The sequence below is a fragment of the Eulemur rufifrons genome, chromosome 17, assembly GCF_041146395.1.
Source record: "Eulemur rufifrons isolate Redbay chromosome 17, OSU_ERuf_1, whole genome shotgun sequence".
Classification (NCBI taxonomy): Eukaryota; Metazoa; Chordata; class Mammalia; order Primates; family Lemuridae; genus Eulemur; species Eulemur rufifrons.
The window spans coordinates 7249551-7268080 of record NC_090999.1 but is presented as its reverse complement, the minus strand read 5'-3'; the positions used below and the strand labels follow the sequence as shown (position 1 = coordinate 7268080).

Sequence of the window (18530 nt, the reverse complement as noted above, 5' to 3'; positions counted from 1 at the left end):
AGTCAGAATCAAACCTGAGGCTCTTCTGTGTTTTACCATGAGAATAACATGGTCCAAGGAAGGTAAGAAATCCGTGGAGCAGGCAGAGAGGCACCCAGCACTTGCCCCCTCCACAAAGAAGGACCAAACAGCAAGTAGATAAGCACATGTCAAAGAGAGCATGTAAGAGAGTACACAAGAATTCATCAGGGAAGCGACAGGGATCTGCTAAGACACTGAAGGAGAGGGAAGAAAAGCAGCTGCCTGGAAGATAAACAGAATCAATAAACTGCTAGCTAGACTATCCAAGGAAAAAAGAGAGAAGACCCAAATACATAAAATCAGAAACAAAAAAGGAGACATTACAATGGATACCACAGAAACATAACGTATCATTAGACACTGTTATGAACAATTATACATGAACAAATTGGAAAACCTAGAGAAAATAGATAAATTTCTGGATTCATATAACCAACCAAAATTTAACCAGGAAGAAATAGAAAACCTGAACAGACCAATAATGAGTGACGAGATAGAATCAGCATTAAAAAGTTTCCCAATTAAAAAAGGTACAGGACCAGATGGCTTTATTGCTGAATTCTAACAAACCATTAAGGAAGAATTCATACTAACTCTTCTCAAACTATTTCAAAAAATTGAAGAGGATGGAATTCTTCATAATTCATTCTCCAAGGCCAGTATTGCCCAGGTACCAAATGAGACAGGGATACAACAACAACAACAAAAAATTCTAGGCCAATATCCCTGACGAACATTATAAACTGAATGCAACAACACATCAAAGAGATAACATTGTGATCAAGTGGGATCTATCTCTTAGATGCAAGGATGGTTCAATATATGCAAATCAAAAAATGTGATATATCATATCAACAAAATCAAGAAAAAAAAACATATGATCATCTCAATAGATATTGAAAAGAATTTTATTTTTACATAGAGAGAAATGGGGTCTGGCTCTGTCACCTGGGCTGGAGTACAGTGGCACAATCATAGCTCACGCTATCCTCAAACTCCTGGGTTCAAGGAAGCCTCTTGCCTCAACCTCTCATGATGCTAGGACTACTCTACCATTCTGAAACTGTGAAATCTTTGGCAAGTTACTTAACTTCTCTGGATCTCAGTTGTTCTCATTTGCAAACTGGAATTAATAGTAGCTATCACTGTATATAATAGACATCACTGTTGAAAGTGTTACATAAACCAGGTATTGCCTGGCACATGAAGAAGGCTCAGTGATTTTCAGCTATTATTTCCGTATATCATTGATCCTAAGACACATAATTTTTCACATTTTAATATTTCTTCATTGCATCTGACAGTCTATGGCATCTGTGTCAAATTTTAATGTGTCATTGTATCAAATTTTAGTGATGCATCTTACATCAATGGGGTCTTGATTTGATGAAATATGGTCTTGTAATTACCAGTACTATTATTACCAAAGAGATTTTGCCATAAAATATTAATGATACTGCTTCCACAAGCTGTGGACAATAAGCACCTTATTATTCTATAATAGCATGGCACAAATTTCCCAACTGGAAGACTCTCCTGGGGACCTCCATGCAAATGGCTAAGATGGATGAACATTGCCTGCTAGCAACAGTGGACTTTCTAAAGATGTCTTACTTTAAGCAAGCTCAAGATATGAAAATCCAGATTTCTATTTAGAAAATTAATTAGGAGGTAATGCTTTAAAATAGAAGAGCTTCACAAAACTTCCATTTAGAGCAATGGTTTTCAACATTTTTTTCATCATCACCCTCTTCCCTAACAATGAGTTTTTTTAGACATTTTTGTCCTAATCACTCTTCAGTGAAAATTTAATATCGAAGACACAGTATGTATCTATTTATGTATTGTTTGTATATATAATATACACTTCCACTTCCTGCATTTGGCTTTGGCTGAGAGTCCAAAGGAGCAGGAATGATGGGTTTCTGGGCTACGGTGCCTTTGCCTCAGAGTGGATTGGGGAAACCCAGGCAGGGCCTTGGTCCAGAGGATGGGCAGGGGAACTCAGGGGCCATTATTTGCTTTATATACAAAAAGATATATAAAAAAATGTATGAAAGAGTACCATTTATTGCACACACCTCCCCCTCAAAATTTCACCTCCTTGGATGAAATATCTCCTCTTTGAGAATGAGTACATTACAGATAGATCTTAAAGGACATTTAAAATATTGTATGATTTTGGAAACTTTTATTTTCATTCAATTTTCCCGTGACACATCAACTATGGATAGGAAAACATACAAGTAGTGTATTTGATAAATGTCCACAGTGGGGTGCCCACTCCATGTTTATTACAGGCTAATGTCTGTCTAGCTGTTTTTTAGACCATACTACCTAAGCAACACACCAGAAAGCTGGGACACATTTGAGCCATATTTAACCTCTATAATGGAAGAAAATTTGTCTCAAAGTTAAGTAACAAAAATTAGCAATAAAGTTACAGTAGAGCTAGTACATTACTATTTCTGACAAAGCATTAAGGTGACACATGTCTAAAATGCTTCTCCATAAACATGTGCAGATTATATTAAGAGGCTGCGTTGACAATCACCATCCAAGTGGTGAATATATGACCTGTGAACTCTCATTTAAAAAGTTGTGTGAGACTGCTGAACAAATGGGGTAAGGGTGGTATGATCTGAAATTTTCTTTTGTCATCCTAATGATGAACTTTAACCTAACCAACTGGAAGTCATTGATTTCATTCCTTAATGGTGGTACCATTAATTTCTTTAAGTTGATGATATGATAAAAAAAAAATTGCTGGGCTGCCCACAAAAATCCCATCTGTTTGGGAGACACAGGTAATAAAAGTGACAGAAAAAGCTCACAATAATAAGAACTAAACCCAAAATGAAGGAACAGGAAGAGGTTTGGTCATGAAGATATTTTAAGTCTCAGTGCCTAGAAATAAGAGTCAGGCAAGTCACAAGTCAAAGAAGTCTAATGGAATCTCCTCATTCCTAATCCGCCCACATAACCAGAGAAGTCTATTATTTCAGACAAAGGCTGACAGCTCCCAGGGCTTCCATTCCATCCTTTATGTGGCATCTCAGATATCCCAGACACTGAAACTCAATTTGGTGTGTGCCCTGAGTGCAGATCTTTTCCTCTGAGAGGAGAGCAATCGTGGGCAGCAGTCAGCAGCCTCAGACGCAGCATCGCAACTTCCCCCAGCCAAGAAGGACACAACATTCACGCCTTTCCCGTGCCTTTCATGGGAATCTGCAGATCAGACACACTGGTGGCCTCCTGGGACAACACGGGACGCTGTTTGTAATCACAGCCCACTAACACTTGCAATCAGTCAACGTCTTCTCCTCAACGGTGATCAAAAATTAATTTAAAGAGATTTAACTTTAAAAAGGGACATTGATGTGATGTTCGTAAATCAATGAGCTGAATATTAGTCTTCATACGTGTTATAGAATCAGTTAATGCTCCTTTCTGTGGCAAACATAATTCTTAACCATTAACTCCATTACAGATAGCTTCTCTTGAAATGCCTCAGCCGACACATCACAACACACAACATTCACTTTTTAAACAACCATGTGAAAAAAATAGGAGATACTAGGAATTCAAAACTGCTGCAAATTTCTGAGTTCCTAGCAGGCCATAGTGCCCTAGAAACTATAGACCAAGTGAAGGTCAGTGGTTGTCACACTTCAGCACGAGTCAGAAGCACCAGGAGGTCTTAGTAAAGCACAGATTGCTAGGCCCCAGCCCCAGGGTTTCTGATTAGCAGACGTGTAGTAGGGTGAGAACTCCGAGTTCTTTACAAGCTTTCAGTGATGCAGACGCTATTGGTGCAGGGACGGCACTTTGAGGACCATTGCTCTAGGGAAGGGGTCTGCAAACTCTTTACAAAGGGCCAAATAAATATTTCCGATTTGGAGTCCACACCACCTCTGTTGCAACTTCTCAACTCTGCTGCTGTAGCACAAAAGCAGCCACAGAACATACATAAACAAATGGCATGGCCGTGCTCCAGTAAAACTTCATTTACCAAAACAGGTGGTGGGCTGGGTTTGCTCTTTAGCCAGAGTTTATTGACCCCTGCTAGAGAATGAAGGACTCTCTTCAAAGGACTTGCTCTACCTCCCGGCGTGAACATCTATCTGTAAGGGACAAAGTGTACGCAGGCCAGCCTCTCGTTCCCCACGCTTCTTCCTGAAGGATCTTGCCAGCACATAACACGAAGCAGAAATGCCATGGCACCTGACTTCATCTTTCAAAACATGTCCCAAGGAACTGGCCAGAAACAACACAGCATGTTAACATTGGAAAGCTCCAGAAACTGGGGTGTTATTCCACATTTCAGGTTGGTTTAGAGGAGAATGCCAGAAGCCTACCTCTGTCACTTGTCACCATGCACAGCTTTGGCCTCCAGAGGATTGATGTATATAAGCTCTGAGAAAGTTTATCTTCATGATCTAGAAAAGTGCCTGGCATGAGGGAGGTGCTCAAAAATGTTTTGTCAAATAAAAGAAAGGCTATGCAATCAATAAATCCCTTCCTAGCCTTGAGATTTCTAGATTTGCCCTCAGGATCTAATAGACAACCTGCTCCGGGATTGCTGGAACAGGAACCAGACTCCGGGACGGAGGCTCGGGGTCAGTGCACGTCTACCAGGACAATCCCACTTGAGCAGATGATAACGACAGAGCTCCCTTCAGTCTCTAAGCAACTGGAACAGCAACTGCTTGCTGCTTGGAACCTCAAGGATCACTCAGCTCTCTAGGCACCTAAGTGAAAGTTGGAGAAGAGCCTAGTGCTATTGATGGAGAGAACCCGGAGTGACCAAGGCTCCAGTGGGACCAGAGAGACTTTGGTATCAGAAAGGCCAGCAAGGTAGTTGGGTGGGTGTGCAGGGAGAGCAGGTGGGGGGACCACATCTGCTTGTTGTGTAATGGATCCACTAGAGAGGAGGTGACCTATGTATCCATCGACAGACGAATGGATCCAGAAAATGTGGTGTCTGCACAACGGAATACTATTCAGCCCTACAAAAAAAGGAAATCCTGTCATTTGCCACAACATGGATGAACCTGGAAGACATTATGCTAAGTGAAATGAGCCAGGCACAGAAAGACAAAAGCTGCATAATTCCACTTACATGAGCAATCTAACACAGTGAAACTCACAGAAACAGAGAGTAAAATGGTGGTTGCCAGAGGCTGGGGAAGAGGGAAATGGGAAGTTGCTGTTCAACAGACAGAAAGTTTCAGTTACTCGAGATGAATACATTCTAGAGATCTGCTACACGACATCGCGCCTGTGACTAACAATACTGTCCTGTGCACTTAACCATTTGTTGAGAGGGTAGAGCTCATGTTAAGTGCTCTTTCCACAGTAACAAAGAATCCACGAGAGGCACTGCTTTTTATTTATATGTTGTTTGCAAGTTAGCAAGGAGGAAAACTAGATGCTGAGGTCTGAAAGTCTTCTGACTAGCAACAAAATTTGTGTAAGATATAATCTGTGGTGATGAGCTAATTAAGTACAAGGCCAGTGAGGTCATTCTGCAGCTTAAGTCATCAGCAAATAGGCACAATTTATGAACACTATTCCCTACAAGGGGTAGGTTTAGGAACTGACGCAATTCTCTTAAGCGTGTTTTACAACTTGGAGTTATACGAGGTGTGGGGTTAAGGGGGTACATTCCTGATGGGAAGAGACGGGCTCTGGAGCAAAACTCTTGGATAACAGGAGTGTTTTTATCTCTTAGCATGAAATTTCAGAAGAGCCTGACAGGGAGGGTCAGTAACTTATGCTAGATAGCAGAGCATAGTCACATTACCATGGCGTGAGAATTTCTAGCCCGATTCGCCAGTTGACAAGGCTTCTTACTGAGCTCACTGGGTTATAAATGTTCTCTCCCCCTCTGCTTCCTTAGCAGCACCCGGGAAGGTCATTTACAGCAAAGCACCTGAGTTAAAGGAGGTGGAGCCCAAGGATGCCGCACGCTCTCAGAGTCGGATTCTGCAGGGAGAGGCCGGAGAGCGGGAAGGCAGAGCTGCGTGTGTGAGGCAGGGTTCTCCAGAGAAACAGAAGCAACAGAGTGTTCATGTGTGCAAAGAGAGACAGCGAGACACACAGAGAGTTTTATTTTAAGGAACTGGCTCACGAAACTGGAGGCTGCAGTCAGTCTCTTTCCTAATAAGGCCTTCAGCCGATTGGATGAGGCCCACCCACAAGCTGCAGAGCAATCTGCTTTACTCAGAATGTTAATTTTATCTAAGAAACACCTTCTCAGAACTTCTAGAATAGCATTTGACTCAAATGTCTGGGTGTCACGGCCCAGTCAAGTTGACAGATGCAATGCACCATCCCAAGTCACCTGCCAGCAGCGTCCTAGGGAGGCTGCGTGGCTGGTCCTTGCAGAGTTTCCTGGCTTTCCTCCTTTCGGAGCCCAGCCTGCATTCTGCAAATATTCCAATAAAAACTCAGAGTTTGTTTCTCTTTCTCAAAACGAAAGAAAAGGAATAACAACATTATTAAGTGGTAGAGGAACAGCAAATAAGCCAAGTCCAAACTCAGTCTGGCCTGGCATGTTATTCCCCCACACTTGTGCTGAGCGATGTCGTGTCAAGCTACACCTTTCCCTCACCTTGCGTGGAATGCTTAAGCGTACCTTTTCCTTATCCGAATGCCCCGTGGTTCTTTGTCAAGGCGATGAATAGTCATGTTGCAAGTCTCCAGTGAGCTGCTGAAAATGTATATTTTCTTTTATTTCCTCCATGTCCAAAGGTAGTTTATTAATTTGTGTCAGGGAAAAGCTCCTAAATGGGGCCCCAGAGGGTCCCTCCAAACCTGAAGGATGGCTTTGGGAATTGTTCTGATCTGGATTAACAGCGATCGTATTTCCCCAGCTTGGAACTTTTCTAAAATTGAGTGAGAACAGAACTGGCTTTTCTGCAAATGCACCGAGGACTGGGATCCAGCAGAAGTCATTATTTACAACATTCCCTGGCCTGCAAAGTCACACAGATACTTCAGCCTGAACGGAACAATTAATCAATTATAGGAAATCACTTGCTGAGAAGAAAAACGGTTTAAAAAGAAACCTAGTAGTTTTAGCAAGAAAAACAGGCTTTAAATTTGTTAGGGAAATTACTTGCCTTCTCTAACTGCAGAATAGGGAGGGAGAATAAAGCTGAAATGAGAGGAGCCCAAAGGAATCTTCCAGACTCATGCCCAGGTATGTGCTTGTTAATATAGATTCAGCAATTATAATATTAGGAAACTTTAAAGTTATGATACAAAGAATTTAGTCCACATTCACATTGATACCTAAAGAGCTGAATTCACCAATAAATTAACTTAAATCTTATAAAATGTCATACTTAAAAACCCTTCTATTAGCAAGGTGATCAGGTTAAAATTTTCACTAATGAGTCACATTGACAGCATGTACCCCTGATATAACATGATGGAACAGGCACTGTGGTCTTCTTTCCAGAAACCTGTAACTCCTGTTTAACAATGAGAAAAACATGAAACAGGAATTGAGGGACAATCTACAAAATGAGATAGTTAAAAAGAATCGCTATCTATTTTTTTCCGGAAGTCTGGAGGGATGCACAACAGAATATCATAAGTGGTCAACTCTACGTGCTGGTAGGATTGTTCAGAAGTGGTGACTTGCTTTTTCCTTCGGACATTACTCTGTTATTTAGGTTTTCCAAAGTGTATTTTTTTTGTATTTTTAAAAACGGTATTCGTAAGAAGTACTTCTTGAAAGGAGTCAAAACATGTATATGGCCTCTTGAGAAAAGCCATAACATGCAGCTTTGGAGGAAAAATAAGCCAACGTCTTTCCATCTGAGATCTTTTGCCATTCCTCACTTAGAAGCCTGTGAAAACAGCCCTTTTGAAAAGTGGTGTCATTAACACTGTCAAAACTTCGAGAGTGCCCAACCTACCTTTATGGAGGCAAACGGCACAGCAGGAGGGCTGAGTGGATCCAGAAATGGCCTGGTGCACGGAGGCCCGGACGGTAGGGGCGGCTGCTGTCCCTCCCACCTGAAGGGGCTGGCCCAGCGCCTGTGAGTCTGCCCGGAGGAGGAGAGCCCCAGTCCCCCTGCCGCCCCAGGCCATGGCGGGGGTGACGCCAGCCTGGCTTGCAGCCCCAGCCTATGCAGGGCTGACATCCCCACTGCCCACAAGGTGGTGGTGGTTTTACTAGTCCAAGTCTTTTGTAATTCTTCATCTTAAATCAGTGAATGTCTAAGGAGTGATGTGAACCAGCAGTTCTCAAGAAGCAGTCTGGGGACCCCTAGAGGTTCCCTAGATGCATTCAGGGGGTCTAGAAGGTCACAGCCCCATTTATGATAATACTAAGATGTTCTTTGCTGTTTCCCGCTCTCATTCTCTCTCCAGTGCAGAGTGGAGTTTTTCAGGGGCTGCGTGACGGGCTATGGCCAGAAACTGAATGCGGAAGCAGAGACAAGAGTCTAGCTGTCTCTGTCAGCCACTCGTAAGGCAGCCCCTCCTGGCCCTGCGCCACCTTTCCACGCACAGCCTGCCCTGACGTCAGCCTGGAAGAATCACGGTTTGGGGACTGAGGGCTGCAGCCTCCCCCTCCCTGTGCTTCTCCTCGCCTGGTGCCCCTGTGGACGCCCACCTCCTGTCTCCTGTCAGTGGAAAGGCTCACGTCCACACCCTCTGTCCACAAAACCTTCTCACTGTCACCCACAGGCCAGCAGGAATCTCTCACTGTTCTAGAACATTCTTCGCGTTCTGCTATGTAGTATTTGTTTACTTTGCTGTTTCTCTAAAACCTCTAACAATGTGTTTTGAGTAGACTTGTGTTTAATCCTTTAAAGTTTACAAAGCATTTTCTACATACTGTCACATATACTCCTCATAAACATTCGAGAGGGTTCATTATCGTCCCCATTTTAAAGCAAGGGTGCGAGGCTTGGAGAGGATGAAGTTTTCCCGAGGTGACACAAGTGACGTGCGGTCAGACTGGGTCTCAAACCCGGGTCTCCAGACTTCCAGGGTCTCACGGGCCTGAAAAGGCAGGGGTGATCCCTTACTGCCCTTCTGCTATTTGTCTCTCACTTAATGTGACATTCTCATTCCTGAAGAACATTTTGAAAGGTTTTTAGGCATTTTTTAAAGGTAAAAAGGCAAAATAATGTCCTAAGTCACTGAATCCTGGATAGATTCTTTTTTTTTCCTCCTAATACGATGAATTTATTTGAGAATAAGCAAAAAGAAGCATTATAATCTGAGAAGCACAGCTATGGCAGGACACAGGTGCATCCAAATAGGGGAGGGTAAAGGGAAGCTTTTATTGACAAAACAGAGAAGTTCATGTAAGCTGCTCGGAAACAGAGTTCCTCGGTTCCAGAGGATCAAAGAGCGAGCTGGCATCGGTTCAGTGGGGATGCTGTCACCAGGCAAGTGTTCTGTCGAGGGCGTCTTATCTGATTTGCTGCAGTCCCAGAGCAAGTCTAGTGATAAACCTTGTCAGAGAAATCATGCACACGTAGAAAGGCGCAAGCTGTGTAAAGCATGAGACAACATGAGACCCATGAACGACGTGAGAGAATTTCTTGCGGGATTATTTCTAAAAGTCTTTGAAACAGTTTTTATCTTCAGACATGAAAGCGTGAACTCTCTTTTGTGCTCTCCGGGCCTCAATGTGTCTGGGTCTGACTGGTGACTTCATCCTGGTATCTGCAACTTTCAATGTTTAGCCAATCCTGGATGGCTTCTTTAAAAAAAAAAAAAAAAAAAAGTAACAAAAATATGTTGCTCTTCAATTTCAAATTTCAGGCTCCTCTGAGATTATTTTATCTTGCTGAAAGCCTCTTTATTCTTGATGTCTTTGTCATGTTTATTTTTTATACTTATAGCAGTTCACATACCCTTATAAGAAATTTTATACGAGGAGATAAATGCTAAGGCATAATATTAAATAACTATTGGCATCCCCAAGTAAGATAGGTATTATTGCCTCCAATATAGAACTGTGATCACAGAATGTATAAGTAGCTCGTACAAGGTCAAATAATGACTCAGTGGAAAAGCCAGAAATAAAATTATCCTTACTCCTCCCTCCATTTCTCTGCTAAAATGCATTTTTCATAGATAACTTACAGCATTTGAAATTCTGTAGGAAATCTGTATTCATGGTTGTATTACTCTCATTTTTGCAGTTTCTATTTTCTAACTTCCAAATACAGATAAGAGGAATATTTTACGAAGGTTCAGGCCAGATATTTTTTCTTCAAATATCCTTAACTAAAGCATAATCTCACATGTGACATATGTATGTGTGTGTATTAAATAAGTTATATTTCATTTAATACTATTTAAAGCCTGCATGACATAATTTAATAAGAAATATCCTGGATGTTACAAAGCAAAGTCAAGAATGGCTGCTGCCCTCCCTTTATGAGCGAAATCAACAATGGAAGAGCAAGTCTGTGTCACTGTCTTAGTCTGTTTTGTGCTGCTATAACAGAATATCTGAGGCTGGGTGATTCTCGAAGAATGGAGATTTATATTTTACAGTTCTGGAGGCTGGGAGGCCCAAGCTCAAGGGCCCTGCATCTGTCAAGGGTCTTCTGGCTGCATCATCTCATGGCAGAAGGAGGAAGGACAAGAGAGCACAGGGAAGAGGAGGAAAGAGGACTGAATTCACCCTTTTATCAGGAGCCCAACGCCTCGATAACTAACCCAATCCTCCAATAACAGCATCGATCCATTCACGAGAACAGAACCCTCATGACCTAATAACTTCTTAAAGGCTTCATCTCTCAACACCATTGCATTGGGGATTAAGTTTCAAACACATGAACTTTGGGGGACACGTTCAAACCACAGCAGTAGTGAATAAGAATATAAAAATTCTCATCCATCAGACAACAACACAAGCAGACAGAAAGTAGGAACCAGCCTGGAATAAGAAAGCAATGTTCATCGAACTGATTGATATGTGAGGTTATTTTAATATGCCCTGGGACAATTCGTGTATTTCATGAATGCTGATTTTAAAAAACTCCCTTTGCAGTCATAACAGTACATTCTCTAGTATATGATGGCTCACAAAGCACTTTCAAATGTACAACCAGTACAGTGGCAAGAGCTGGGCTCTCTTGGGTCTTCCACACTAGCTACCGATCCTTATGCTTGGCCCTGCACAGGTTCAGCTTCTCCACCAAAAAGGCAGAGAACTCCGTGTGTCTCAGGATCCTGTGGGGAGTAAATGGGGTGACACAGAGCTGTACATGTGTAATCACGTTTAGTCAAAGCCCTGAATTCTCACGACATCCCTGAGCGAGGTATAAGCATTCATATCTCTGACTTGCAGATAAGGAAAGTGAGGCTCAGAAAGGTTTAGTGATGTAGCCATGGTTACTAAATATTTATGTGGGGAAGAGAACCTGCATTTTCTGTTTCTTCTTCGAATACTTTTTTCATTGCTCACAGCATTTGCATTAAGTAGCAGCTTTGATTCAGCACCATTTGGGACTAGAAAATGACCTATTTAGAGAAGAGGGGGAAATGGCTCCCAAAATTCTATTTAGAAGCCAGCCTACAGTGTGGGGAAATGGAATTGGGGCTTAGAAAATCCAGCTTTGAGTCCTAGCTTGTACTCACTTGTGTCCCACACTGTCCAACAATCCTTCTCTTCTCCATTTTGTTCATTGTTTTTCTTGGTAAAATGGGTTAACCTGCCATATTCCTGCAGTCATTGTGAGATTCAAGTAAGATTGCTCATTCAACAGTTCGAGTATCTTTTTATGTATGCACATCTGCATAGAAAGCTTCCAGTGGGTGATGCCTGGCATTTGTCCTCAACATAGAGGACTAGTGGGGCTACACATAGCCATTTATGCACACACACATTGACACACACATGCACGCACACACACACATGCACACACGAGCATACACAAAGTGCTCATGAGTGGAAGTAAATGTCAGAAAAGATGAGTGGCCAGGTACTATCTATATACCTTGTATATTTTTCATTCTCTGAGTAGTTCTCATTAGCTACTCTTTATCTAGGTAACAGTTGTGAGAAATTAAATGTATTTATGTTCCAGAATTATGGGGAGGAAATATCTACCGGATGCTTCTGCTGCCCACCATGGTTTCAGGTGCTGGGAATACAGCAGTGGGCAAGATGGACAAGGTGTCTCTCCTCACGGAGAAAGACAATAAACAAGCAGACAGATAGATGAGGAATTTCAGATGAAGCTGAAGTGCTATGAAGAAAGTAAAACAAAGTAGTGTGCCAGGGCTGGCTTCTTCAGGTTTGATGGTCAAGGTAGGCTTTTCAAGAAAAGCTAACTACAGAATAAGAAGGAGTCAACCATGCAAGGATCTGGAGTAGATGGCTCCCAGCAGTGAGGGTGGCTAATGCTAAGGCCCAAGGAACAGAACTGGCTTGTCCCACTAGAGGAGCACCAGGAAGGCCCGTGTGGCCAGAAGAGCCAAGAGAGATGAGCTCAGTTGGGCAGGACCTGCACCATGCAGGGTGTGGACGGCCATATGTGCTGGGGGTTGCATTAGGCTGCCCATAAAGACAGCAACCACAGGAACTTCATCTAATAGTGGTTTATTTTCCATACAACAAAACAGTCTGGAGAAGGAGTGCACAGCTCAGAAGAGTCTCCATGGACCCTCAAAGTCTCATGTGCCTTTGACCTTTCTGCTCTGCCACCTTTAGCATATGGCTTTCATGCCTTTAGTTGCCTCATGGTTGCAATAGGATTGTTCTACCTTCTGCCTTCTATATGAATTCAAGTTGGTAGAAACAATGAAGTCACCAAAAAGAAGGGCCATCCTCATGTTAAGAATCCACATTTCCCCAGAAATCCCCCCAATAGATTCCTACTTACATTTCAATGGTCAGTACTGTGTCATTTGACCACCCCTAGCTGCAAAGGAGGCTGAAATAGAAGCATTTTTTTTTCTCAAGCTAAGTTCATTATCTTCTTCAACAACAGTATTTCCTTCAGTAGGAATGCAATTGAGTAGACAGATTACTCCACATTGTAACTAGTAGCTTGGATTCTATTTTAGATGGGAAGCTATGTGTGGGTAGGTGGGTGAATCCAGAGTTCTGCTTTGAACATGTGAAATTAGTACTTGGCTACCATAGCAGAGTGTCCCGATCAAAGTAGTGCTGGAGAACAGGTCACAGGCAAAGGCCTCAGAACAGCCCAGTCGTGTCTGGGGCCACCAGGGCCCCTAGAGAACTCTGTTCCCTCCTCTGAAGCCTCCTTTTTTTAAACCCCAGGGTTCCCTGCCAGTGCCATTTATTATTCAGTCTAAGATGCTATTGCCTATAACATGCAACTTTATGTACCAGTAAGGGGGAAAATGCTGCCAATTAAATTACGATACGTTTTCTTTCAACCTAAAATTTTCAGTTTTTACTTCTGAGAAATAGTTCTTTTAGACTTATTAAGACATGAGTTTTTAATCATATAGCATTTTTACACATACACAAAAAGGAAAATATTCATAAAATTAATTGGTTAGGTATTCTTAAACCTTTCCATTCAGAATCCAACTCAGATTTTTCTCAATCTGTTCCATCAAGAGTAAGTGATACAGTATCTCTTAAAAAGAGTGCTCTACTAGCCAGGTATGGTGGGTCCCAAAGTGCTGTAATCCTAGCACTTTGGGAGGCTGAGGCGGGAGGATTGCTGGAGGCCAAGAGTTCAAAACCAGCCTGAGCAAGAGCGAGACCCCATTTCTACACAAAATAGAAAAAAAAATTAGACAGGCGTGGTGGTGTGCACCTGTAGTCCCAGCTACTCGGGAGGCTGAGGCAGGAAGATCGCTTGAGCCCAGGAGTTTGAGGTTGCAATAAGCTCTGATGAGCCACTGCACTCTAGCCTGGAAGACAGAGTGAGAGCCTGTCTCAAAAAAAAAAAAAAAAAAAAAAAAACCTGCTCTACTACTGATTTCAGGATTTTCTTCTAAGTTGCTGGCATCCATATGCAAGTTTTGATGTGAACGCAAGAGAATGACAACTATATCACGATTGTTGCCTGGCCAACAGCTATTCTGCTATTAGGATGTTAAAATGTGTGTGTGTGTGTTGGGGAGTGGGTAGTACAAGATCAGTGTATGGTATGTGCATTTCTATGTGCACCACCACGCACAAAAAGTTGGGCAGCACTGAGTTAGACATCAAGGTGGAGAAGACAAGGAGGTGGTGGGATGTGAATCTGGAGTTCAATGGAGTGGCAGAGATAGAAAAATGGATTTGCAGATTTGGCATCCATAACCATAGGGATGATAGTCATCTGCACGGGGCTGCATGCGAGCATCTAAGGAAAGTCTGGATGGAGAAGAGGGCCAATGCTGAGCCTTGGGATAATCAAATGTTTAGAAACCTAGAGGCAGAGGAACCAGCCACGCCAACTGAGTGAGCTGCCAGGGTGACCCGCGACCTGGATAGCAGGGCAGTGATGGGGCATCTCCAAAGCTAAGGAGGAGAAGAATGGCCAGTTGTATTAAAGGTCAAGTAGAATGAAAGTGGAAGAATGACCGCTCGATTTAGCACACAGAGGTCATGAGTGACTTCATCAAAAGGACTTTCCGTGGTTAGGGGCAGCCACGCCAGAGCTAGATGAAAACCAGAAAAGGAATGAGAAGGGGCGAGGTGCCCAACCTCTCTGAACAGTTTTGTTGGCAAAGGCAGAAGTACAGACAAGAGAGGCGGTGATGCTTCCTTTTCTGAAGATACTGGGCATGTCTGAACGCTAATCCGGCAAGGGGCGACTGACGACTGCCGCTGCAGAGCGCTGGGGAAGGCGAGAGGGGGCGATCCGGAGCACAAGAGCCACGGGTGGGCTTTGGGGGAATCAAGTGTCACCGCAACAGAAAGACGACGGCAGAGAGCACGGGCACAGAAGCCACCAACCCAGAACTCGGGCCAGGGTTTCCCAGCGCTCCCCTCAGTACTGTTCTCACAAATCCCTGCTCTCCCCGGGCGCCGCCTCGCTGCCCTCTGGGGCCTCGTTTCCGCACTTCATCAGGCGCGGCAGTGTGACAGGGGCGAGGACACTCAGCAGGCGGCCCCTTCCCGCCGAGACCCCTCGGCCCGCACGCGCACCGCAGCGGCTCCGCTACCCTGCCGTCGTCATGGTCTGACTGGCGGCTCCGCTGAGGGCGTTCCGGGCACGAGCCAATCTCATGCTGGGCTCTTTCTAACCTCCTACGCCTCCCCGTACCCCCTGCCTGCCTGGTCCCCGCCTCTTCTAACCCCAAACAGCCCGCCCTCGTTCTTCTCTGCCTCTCCGCCCTCTGCCACATCCTCAACGTGGCGTTGCCGACTGCGCATGCTCCGCTCCCGGAACTCGCGGGTTCGACGGGGCGGGAGGACCGCGGTGACGTCACGCGCGCGCCGCGGGTGGGCCGGGCCGCGCCACGTTGGCGCGCGGCGGCCACGCCCTTTCCCCAGCGCTGGCATTGGCTCATCGACCTGCGCAGCCCCGGCGCTTCACACGCGCGCGCCGCTCGCTCGCACCCTCCCCGGCTTTCACACGCGCGTTCGCGCGCACACTCCCGCCGGTCCGAGAGCCGCAACGCCGCGCCCCGGTCCCTCCGAGTCCAAACGCACCATGTCTTCGCCTCCCAAAGAGAAAGTGGAGACGAGAGCTGGACACCTGCCGGCCGGTACTGACTCGTTTGCACTTTCTCTCCTCGCGCGGGGCCGAGGGCGGGCTCGAACCCGCGGCCGCCGGGGCTCGGGGCGCCGGGCGGGGCTCTGCTGGGGGCCGGGACGGGGGTCCTGGCGCCCTGACGGCCGCGCGCAGGGGGCACCTCGGTCCTCCGGAGCGCCGGGTCTGCCGCGACCCCTGTGGGACCCGCCACGTCACCGCACGAGACCCGCCGCGGCCTGGGTCGCGCCCACGCGTAGGGCTTAAGTTCGGCCCCGTCCCGCGCGGGAGGACGCGTGGCTGTGTCCAGTGTGCGAAGCGCGGCGTGCGGGTAGGAGTTGCGTGCGGATTAGGGTGACTTGAGGAAGCCCAGTTGCACAACTTTTTAAAAACAACTTTTGGCGGTTAGTATTCACTTAGAATGTAAAAATTTAAAAAAAAAAAAAAGTAACAGAGACAATTAAAAACCAGTGTTCTTACTATCACAGTGATGATTAATTATAGGCTGACAGCATTTCATACTGATAGAGGAACCAAAGGAGAGGAAATAATTTTTATCATTAATCACTCAATATGACTTCTTTGTACCCCCAGTTTCTTTCGCATCCAGATGTTTCTCGGAAGTGCTTTTTCATTTCGTAAGCAAATCTTAAATTTCTGAGGCAAGAAAGTTAAATCCAGGAAAGAGCCATCTTTCTGGGAACACAGGAATCCAGGCAGCCTTTATGTTATGCCGCCTCCCCCTCTCTGGGCACAGTTCCCGTTTGCATTGTGGACTCTGTCCCGCCGGGGCAATTTCCACTGCCCTTCTCCTTCCCTGTGACACTGGATCCATATGGAAGTGTCCTGGTGAGAAGATCAAAGGCCGTAGGTCCCACAGACCAAGTTACCTGGATGCGTGGGGTTCTTTGGTCTTTATTGCACACGTTAGTGTATTAACTCGGGCTTGTACCAGGAACCTTAGAGAAACGTGGCTGCTTTGTGTGGCACATTTGTGCCATCTCCTTGTTACAGCAAAGATTCCTGTTATGTCCATCTGCAGGGCGCAGATTCTCTGCCTCAGCACAGTGAATAGGATCAGTTCTTTAAATATGTTGCATTCCTGAGTCGCCAATATTTTTCACTGGCGACAGAGGCTTTCAACAACCAAACTAAGTGGCAATAGGAGAAAAAAATGACTAATTGATACCAGAGGACTTAAGAGGCATGGGGTTTTAGAAAAATTGTTTTACGGTTAGAGAAAATAGGCTTTGGGGACTTTTGTGTTGCATTGGTTAAAAAACAAAGTACCTGACCTTTGATTCTACTCAGGAGGTCCATGCCCACCTTAGGGAGGAGCAAGCACCTTTATTTATACTCACTTCAGGCCTGTCTCCGGGACCATGCAGCAGCAGCCTGTCTATGGGAGTTGCATTAAAGTGTATCTGTTGGAATGGTACCAAATCAAAGTACAGTAATTAAATTGCATATAGTGATAGATCCATATGGAGATTTTTAACATCAGAGGTATAAACTGTACATATTAACCCCCTGGGAGAAATTTCATGCTGGACTCTGATTTCTTTGAATTGTAAAGTAAACAGCTAGGCTTTGTGAATTACAAATTAAATGGCTTATTTATGCCTAAGGCCAGAGGAGGCAACTTATTTGTGCTGGTGTAGCAGTGAACTTGGGTTCTAAGTTTTGAGGCCTCAGTTCACACTACTCTAGGGCTCAGTTTTCCTTGTTTTTGAAATTCAAGGTTTGGGCCAGTTGTGCTAGAGCTGCATTGCTTCCATCTTTCCTCTCCAGGATCAGAGCCCCCAGGGCAGTTAATCCTACAGGTAAATTTAAGTGACTTCAGGGCAGCTGCTTTAGTCTTTGGGGTCCTAAAACTAGCAAGAGCTCCTTAGGGAGGCTGTCATTGCATCCAGCATGTTCCAAGGCCGGTCAGACTTGGCCAAAGTTGGAGGCACCACTCAGCAGTATCCCTCCCTGTGTTACAGAGGACCCTGTGTGAAAGCCTTTTTTGGCAGGCAGCTCACAGTGCTCTTGTTTAGTCTGACGTTGCCAGAGAGTAAGCAGTTCTGCAGAGTAGATGTTAAAAAAAAAAACAGGCAACCCACTATAATAAAAGATAATCATCAAGGATAGCCAAGAGCATCGTTCATAAATCAAAATAACTGCCTTAAAAACGTTGAGAACGCTTTCATTAAGTGCTTAAATTGAATAACAGGCTTGTGCTTAAATCCTCAATCGGAAATAATAAAATTCTCTCACACTGACTATCTTAATGTTCTTTTGTGTTGTCTCTTTATTGCTGTCTGGACCATTTCCCCTCCTGTATATTCCCCTGATACCTCCGAGCTCCTTATGGCACTTACCTCCACCTGTCGCCTCTCTTCTTGCCTCTAGGGCTGGGTCTTACTGATTCTTTATCCCCAGGGCTGGGCACAGTGCCTGGCACGAAGTCCTCAGTAAGCAGCTCCCGAATGAGTTTCCCCAGGGCCTCCTCCCACCTCTCACTTCCACCATGCATGGCAGGCCTGCGCCCTCCCTGTCTCTGAGCTCTCCCCAGTGTGCACTAATGGTGCAGGTGGTCTCAGCCAGTTCTGGGAGCACAGTAGCGGAGATACTACAGTAACTGAGGTATCTCGAGTGTTACAGTGTGCTGGCACGTTCTAAGCACTTGGCACTTTTAGCTAATTAAGGCAATCGCCTTTTCAGTGGGATACCGAGGACAGTCCTATTTTAAAAACCAGCTGAACCCTTTGGAGTGTCTGTTGTTGACTCCGCTGAGCCAGGGACCCAGGGGCAGGGGCTGGAAAGGCCTTTGCCATTTGGAACCTCAGCAGCCTGACAGAGGACTCCATCACTTGC

At 44.9% G+C, this 18530-nt stretch overlaps 1 protein-coding gene across 1 annotated transcript in view; it reads left to right on the top strand.

The window, feature by feature from the left end:
- The first annotated feature begins 15486 nt into the window (after positions 1-15486).
- Positions 15487-18530, top strand: part of DAP (death associated protein) — a 64926-nt gene continuing 61882 nt past the window's right edge. The window contains exon 1 of the mRNA XM_069492012.1: positions 15487-15687. Within this exon, the coding sequence (XP_069348113.1) occupies positions 15633-15687 (55 nt within the window). The 5' untranslated portion in view covers positions 15487-15632. The remainder of the gene's footprint in view (positions 15688-18530) is intronic.